Genomic DNA, 7,717 nt, shown 5'->3' with positions numbered 1-7,717 from the left:
ATAAGTGAAATTGAAAATCGATATCTTTGTGTCACTTTTAACTTGTATTAAGTAAGCACAAAAAAACAAGGACGGGAAACTAACACGCCAAAAAATCCTTTAACGCCACGGGGATTTCGCAGAGTTTTGGTCTAAACTGTTCTGAAATCAGTGGTAGGCAACTAAACTCGTACAAAACATTATTTTTGAACACCTGAAGGAAGATATAACCTTAATTTGCGGATAGAAATCAAGCTACGCCTATAAATGTCGATTTTTTGAAGACGCGCGGAATTAACTTGAAAAAGTAAGCCTTACTTTAATTTTTCAAGTTGCAAACCGTTTACATCCGAGCCATTCGCAGCTGATGAAGATGTTCGTTAACAGTTTTAGTGCTCAAATATAGCAATTTTTAATAAAAATGGACCAATATTTTTAGGTTTCCTGCGACACAAATATCAAAAATCTGGCAAAATTTTTGGACACAGTCCCTTTAAATTCAGCTACTAGGTCATCCTCGGAGACCCAGGGGCAGTTAGTGGGGGCGACGTGCAGCTTATCGGGACAACGGGATTTTCGGGCGAAAGTTTACAACATAGAGCGTAACAGCCCCTGGGCACTTTGTCTTACCGAACCAGTTCCAGAAGCGTTTGAACTCCTTCCTCCTGATTGGCCACAAAAATATTTTTGTGGCCAATCAGCGACGAGGACCGGCCAGGAGACTCTGATGTCTTCTTACACGAAGTTGTTTTCCTCAAAGACTCGTCGTGGATGCTCTGCCCATCAATCGGATGCTATAACATGGAGAGTCTCAGAAAAAAATAAGCCTTAGACGACTGCCAGTTCTACACTGTTAGTTGCGCGCTTTTTAATAGTTATTCGAGTAAACAACAATTCTTATTATTTTTCTCGGTCGTTGCCCGACTTCTGGAACTTGCCACGGTGTGGGTACTTCGCTGCACGGGCCACGCGTCAGCGAAGATATCGCTGCCGTCACCTATTGTTATTTTGTTGCCAGCTTGACAGTTAAAACAAAGGGTTTTTGTTTAATTTGTTGGATATTTAAATAACAAAAACAAAACTTATAAACAAGAGGTGCTCGCGTATAGCTTTAAAAACTTTTGGTTTCCTTGCGCTATGCTACAGTTAACATATTCCCAGGCCTCGTTGTTTTGTTTTTGTTTTGCTTTTTTATCTGAGACCCACGTAGTATCATCCGATGGACGGGCTTAACAACAACGACGAGTCTATGAGGAAAACAACTTCGTGTAAGACGACGTCAGAATCGCTCTTCTGGTCAACCTCGCTGATTGGCCACAAAAATATTTTTGTGGCCAATCAGGAGGAAGGAGTTCAAACGCTTCTGGAACTGGTTCGGTAAGACAAAGTGCCCAGGGGCTGTTACGCTCTATGTTGTAAACTGATAAGCTGCCCGTCGCCCCCACTAACTGCCCCTGGGTCTCCGAGGATGCTACTACGTAAGCTAATTCAGGGTCCAAACTTGTTATGTCCTAGAGCATATATGTGTACTTCTGACGTTCTAATAAGAGAACAATTTGAAGTAAAACTGACAATGAAACTTAGCGAAATTAAAGGACCCTATTCAGCCACATCTTTGTTTTTGTTTACATGCTTGAGTTTCGGTATTATAATTTACACGGAGCGTGTCTTAGCGGAAAAGATTACCGTGGAACTTCTAAAGGCGATCCAACAGACTTCTAGCAAAAAAAGATACAGCAATGCGCTAACATTGCGCATCACCAATCAATTCTCGTTATATCAATAACGTTTTTTTCCTTTTTTTTTTCTTTTTACAGAAATGGCCAGTCATCTGAAGATTGTTTTTGTGACATTTCTGCTGATGTTCATTCTGACGGAAGAATTCAAACCCGTCCTGGCTAAGGGAGGGCGTTTGAAACAAAAGGTAAAAATATTGCAAAAGAGCATGGCGGATCTGAAAGCAAAGATGGAAGAGCAGGAAACAAAGACGAAAGAACAGGAAGCACAGATAAAAGAACAGGACGCAAAGATGCAAGAACAGGAAGAAAAGACGAAAGAACATGAAGCAAAGATAAAGGAACAGGACGCAAAGATGAAAGAACAGGAAGCAAAGACGAAAGAACAAGAAGTAAAGATGGAAGAACAGGAAGAAAAAATAAAAACGCTGGAAAAATGCGACGGTAAGAATAAATACCCGGTCTTAAAGGTACTGTGTCACTGCAGAGTTAAGTTAATTTTTTAAGTTTTGCCAAATACTCGCTATGAAACTTAATGTTTGCAAGGCAATTACTTCTATGGATCTAAATGAAAAACCACAGCTTCATTACAACCAAATGTGGCTTCCGGGCGTTATACAAGCGAACGAGATTAACTTTGAAAACTGTTCAGCCAAACAGTATTTCAAAAACCCATATCGCAATCCGTTTCAATGATCTTTACTTTTTGGCCATCCGTTCTTTCTTTTTTATTTGCTGTGTTATTGAAATGTTCCTTCACCATTTTATACTAAGGGCTTATTTTTATATTTCATCGAATTTGGTGGCAATTTTAAACATATTTTAAATTTGTAAATACAAATTTAATTTTAATGTATATAAGTTTAATTGCGAATTTTTTATTTCAACTATACCCTTTTTCTGATTTTTTTTTCTTTTTTCTTCTTCATTGTAAAATCCCCCGATGACCCAGTTCCTTTAATATAATCTATGAATTTGGGAGGTTGTTTTTATAACAATTTTTGAAGCTCTTATGATTGGAATAATTTCATTCCAGCTTGCTCAAAGATTAAAGAACTGAATAAAACGATCAATGAGTTGCAAGAAAAGGGCGGCTCTAAAACAAGTAAGTTGATAAACGCTGTTTTCTTACTTTATGCTCACATAATTAATTTAGGGCAGCACTATTTTCAAATGATTACCTCTAACCCTATCCAGACCGGGGGGGGGGGGAGGGCACGCGCTGCATTAAACGCTTATAACTTTGTCAAGATTTAACCAAACGCTGCCAAACTTTGCGAGTTTATCTAGGGTAGGTTGTTTGGTCGGGAACTTGACGTTACCATGGCAACGGCATTTTGACCGACACGTTTCCCCAGATTTGTAATTTTTGCATTTCTTTTAATGGAAATTAACTTTCATGAAATTATTTACATCTTTTTAGATTTTTTGCACCGTTTTTTTAATTTTGAGTACTTTTCAGAAAATTTGGGCGGATTGCTGACGTTTTAGAAAAATTTTGAAATCCAAGATGGTGGATGCAATATGGCGGCTGTTTTGACATCATGATGTAATTGTCACGTGATGTGATGTCATCACCCCACGTGACGTATATCAAAAAATAATTTTCGGACATACTATAATTATATCCTTTACTCTCGTATGTCTCGGCCTTTACAGTCAAAGGTTATTTAAATTAATTGAATTTCACCTTTTTCAGAACCTGAAGCAGCTGGTTTGGAGGATTCAGAAATCTTGAAAGCGGACCCCAGCTATCTGAAGGTTTTAGGTAAATTTTTAGAGCCTGTCGTGAAAAGCAACTCTCAGTGGAAGCGTTGTTGGCGTGCGTCGGAGGATGGCTGGGCTGCAAAAACCTTTCATAACTACTGTGACAGTAAGGGACCCACTGTTACGATCATACGTGTTGGAATTTACATCTTTGGAGGGTACACCAGTGTCTCATGGGGTAAGTGACGTCATTCTTTTTTAATACATGCGCATACTCAAAAGTAAAAAAAAATGGCTACACAAATTGGCCCCAATCTTGAACATGCTCCATGAAAAGGCATTTTTAAGGCAAGATTGGTGTAGAGTAATATCGCGTTTTAGAGAGATAGATAATTAAATTTAACTGAACACGATAAAAATTTCTTCAGCCTATTTGGAATGTTTTCTAAAATGTTCTGAAAGTTATATTTTCTTCATTCCCTATTCGATTTCATCCAGGTAGGCAGAGTTGGGGTTGGTGGGGGGGGGGGGGGGGGGACTTTAAATGGCACTTAGCATGACTTAGGGGACGCGACCCTTACGTCCGACCAGTGTCACTTAAAATCATTTATTGATACAATAGTAAGGGTAACTTAAATTCCCCGTAATTTTTATATGAGACCCAGTTCTTGTTCATTTTCCGAATTGACGCCAACCTGACTCTACATTCAAGCATCATCGAGGCTGAACTAGACTGCGTGAAGTCGGTCTCTATTCCCCAGATTCCCGTACGAGAGGAAATTTTATAATTCTGCAAATGAGTAATTAGCGTCACACACAATGAAAAGGAGACTTTTTCGACTGCTCGCTGTCTACCATTAACATGTTTAAATACATTTTGGCATCGGACTACGACTGTACCAAACGAAACTAATTCTCGAATCCTGCTTCTCTGAGTAAAACATTATTTTTTCATGACGGTAAAGGAACTCAAAAAAACCGATTTAATCGTAAAATGAAACGCTATAAAAGTTTTAAAATTCATTTTGAAAAACAGACAAGGATATATAAATCGTGAAACAATAAAAAATAGTCATGTGTCCTATGGGCATTATACCCAAAGTAAAACAAATGAAAACTTAAAGTTCTAATTAAAGTAAGGAAGTGTCAAGTCAAGTAAATAGTTTGGCGCGGATAGAGTCACTTTGTATGTCGAGCGAAGGTTAATGTTCCTTATACACAGCATCTCTTATACGAGGCAGTCAAACTTGCTTCTGAATTTCTTTTAAACTCTGAAAAGGTGATCAATCTTTGCTCCTTTGCTGCCATGTTGTGTCTCAAGGTGTCTACCGATCGCAGAATAACGGTACTCACTAATAACGGTGTTTATTTATTTCAATGTGATTTGTGCGATGTAAATTATGTCGGGTTTAAAGTGAGCACTGTTCACAAGAAACATTTATTGGTTCCACGATGTCCGATTACGTGATACACTAGATTAATTCAAACACTATATACACGTCCAATGATCTACTTATTACACGAAGATTGTCCTTATGTCCTCGAAAAACCTCGAAAATGTCCCAACGATCTTGTTTCATCCAACGTTGAAACCCGAATAATTATGAAATCGACTTGACAAATACTTGAAACGAAAAACGAAACCTAAATTTACATAAATAACTAAAGCAAAGGAACGAACGAAACTATGCCGGTAGAAAACAAAAGAAACAACTATTTTCATGCACAACATAATGTTTAAAACTAATGACTTCAATTCTCTCGTGTCCAAGCACTGTTAGTATAATATACGTTCGATACGAAGCGATCCAAAGTGTTAATTAGTCTCATAAAAATGTTTAACATTTGTTCCATTGTTTATTCTTTTATAGGCGGCTGTCAGTATCGGTACGATTCAGCAGCCTTCCTGTTTTCACTGGTTAACAAGCCTAACTTGCAACCACTGAAACTAGATCAAACAGGAGAGGGCAATAATCGGGAAACCTCGATCTACAGTTGCTCTTCCTCCGGACCAACATTTGGAGGAGGACTGGATCTTCTCATTGACGACTACGCCTCCACCAGCACCAAATCTGGGTCAAACCTTGGATACACCTACAGCCCGCCACCTGGTTACAGCTATGGAACCAACGAAATCCAGTCATTCCTGGCGGGTAGTTACGAGTTTACACCTGACGAAGTGGAAGTCTTCTATCAAACTTCCTGAAGGAATCGCGTAAATCGGAGTCTTAGCTTTACACGCCCTGCACAATAAAAAGTAAACTTTGAAAATTAATTAGTAGAATATTAAATCCTTTAAAAGTTAAGAAGCGGGAGATTAGAAAACTTCATTTTCTCAATGTGCCAGTCCACATATTAGTATCATTTACTCATAATATGCAAAAAAACCGAATCGAATTATTAATTACAATAATTATAGTAGTTTGTTGTAAAGGATAAATGTAGCAAAGTAATTACCGGGAATTAAATTGAAATAATTGATTTTGTCGGGACGACAGCGTTCTCTGAACATCATGCTAGGTTATCAGTAGAAAACGGCTCAGATAATTTTATGGTGTCATCCTGACTTAGTATTCAAACTAAGAAAAATCGGGAACAGATCGTATCCAGTAATAAAACGACAAGAAATGAGTCCTAAAGCTTGGAATAAAAAACGTATGGTTTTAAGTGGCGTAACTGAATTTTCTTTTTCAATTCTCGAAACGTGCATGCCCTGAGTACACAGAGTGACAAGCAAAATGTCAAAAGAAAAACACCTTTCACGCTAAACCTACGTTTTTAAAATAAAGAAACTTTCGACTGCCCATTTCAAGTGGTCAAATCTCATTACTAAGTTTTAAATTAAATTCCTGGAAAGTCAGATCATAATTTATCGTGCCAAGAATGTAATGTGTGGGTTTCAAGCTGATTTTGCTGTTTGATATTTTAAGGAAGATAGGGCTAGAGATTTAATGGTATTTCTTGTGGGTACTGATTAGCATTTTTTCATTTAATTGTGCTATACCACAAAATTATTACTTGCAGTTGTGAGTCACCACGTTGTAAAAGCGTAAAATAATAAAATAGAGCAGGGTGAAAATAACGTGTTATTTTATTTTTGTGCATGTTCTTATCCCGTTCTTTTCTCTGCTATGTCCCTGATTTAGAGTTACTTCACAATATAACAGGGCTGCCACAGGTCAGAAAAAAGCCAGGGAAAAATAAAATTCTTGAAGGTTAGGGAAAATCAGGGAATTTCAACATTTCGAATTAAGAAAAGTCAGGAGGAGGTTTGGAACCACTGCTATATCAGTCAGTTTGTTTATATTTAGTCAGGGAATTTTTTTTTTCTGGGAAAAGTCAGGGAATTTTGAAAACTGATATGCGATGCAAGGGAACGTCCAAAATAAAAGCCAACTAAAGTGCGCTTTACAGTCACGTCATCTGTGACAAAGCGCCGGTCACGCAATGTCACGCAACAATAATGTTAGCATTTCTTGGTGACTGCCATGATCTATAAAGCGTTTTCATATGACGTCACAGCAGCCATATTGGTGTTCCAAAACAAAGGAACAACGGCTATATTGATGTTCCAAGCCATTCCTCCGGAAATTACACTCTAGTTTTATGCAAAAATAATCTTTTGTTTCAGTAAACTAGCCTGTTCCAGGCCTTCGGTTAGTTGGGAAGCGCGGAAAACGGCGAGCGAAAAAAAAAGAAAAATAGGGGAGGGGGGCGGGGAGAAGAATGAGCGAGAGAAGTAGTCGCCTTAGTCCCCTGGCCAATTTTTCGCTCGCCGTTCCCCGCGCCGTACCGAACGCCTGGAACAGGCTATAGTAAAACAATCGTAACATGTTTGAAAACGCTCTCTAGTAAATGCAGTTAATGGTGGTTAAATTTACACCCATTTACCTTATACCCCTTTTCACTCAAAGACGCCTCGAAAAACCATACCCTTTGGCGACACACATAGTTTATGTGTAGAGCTTATTTAAGGGTAAAAACACCGTCCGATATGATAACTGAGAATACCGTAAAATTCCGGTTATAAGCCCCCCCCCCGATTATAAGCTCCCCCGGTTATAGGCCCATCTACCTGGAAACAAAAAATACATCCTATTATAAGCCCCCCCCCCCCGGATATAACCCCCCCTCTACCGGATGACAGTACTGAACAGGGCTAAATGTTGCTTTATTATGCGTTTTTACTTAAAAACGTATTTCGATCAACACTCCCGTGGCCCGTTTCGGAACGATTTCCTCATTCCGCTTATAAGCCTTCCCCGGATATAAGCCCCTCCGCTTATAAGCCCACC

The 7,717-nt window shown here is 38.7% G+C and overlaps 1 protein-coding gene and 1 long non-coding RNA gene across 2 annotated transcripts in view; both read left to right on the top strand.

Moving 5' to 3' along the window:
• Nucleotides 1-3,668, top strand: part of LOC144666675 (uncharacterized) — a 4,051-nt gene extending 383 nt beyond the window's left edge. Inside the window, exons 3-5 of the mRNA XM_078528064.1 lie at nucleotides 1,797-2,159; nucleotides 2,752-2,820; nucleotides 3,415-3,668. Of these exons, the coding sequence (XP_078384190.1) occupies nucleotides 1,799-2,159; nucleotides 2,752-2,820; nucleotides 3,415-3,668 (684 nt within the window). The 5' untranslated portion in view covers nucleotides 1,797-1,798. The remainder of the gene's footprint in view (nucleotides 1-1,796; nucleotides 2,160-2,751; nucleotides 2,821-3,414) is intronic.
• The window catches only part of LOC144665628 (uncharacterized), a 16,204-nt gene extending 9,706 nt beyond the window's left edge, over nucleotides 1-6,498 (top strand). Inside the window, exon 2 of the long non-coding RNA XR_013572990.1 lies at nucleotides 5,294-6,498. This is a non-coding gene — a long non-coding RNA (uncharacterized LOC144665628). The remainder of the gene's footprint in view (nucleotides 1-5,293) is intronic.
• The last annotated feature ends 1,219 nt before the right edge of the window (nucleotides 6,499-7,717 follow it).

The sequence above is a fragment of the Oculina patagonica genome, chromosome 9 (assembly GCF_052425735.1).
Source record: "Oculina patagonica isolate OP01 chromosome 9, crgOcupat, whole genome shotgun sequence".
In the NCBI taxonomy this organism is placed as follows: domain Eukaryota; kingdom Metazoa; phylum Cnidaria; class Anthozoa; order Scleractinia; family Oculinidae; genus Oculina; species Oculina patagonica.
Note: the sequence above shows the minus strand (reverse complement) of the source record. Positions and strands in the feature narration are given on the sequence as shown.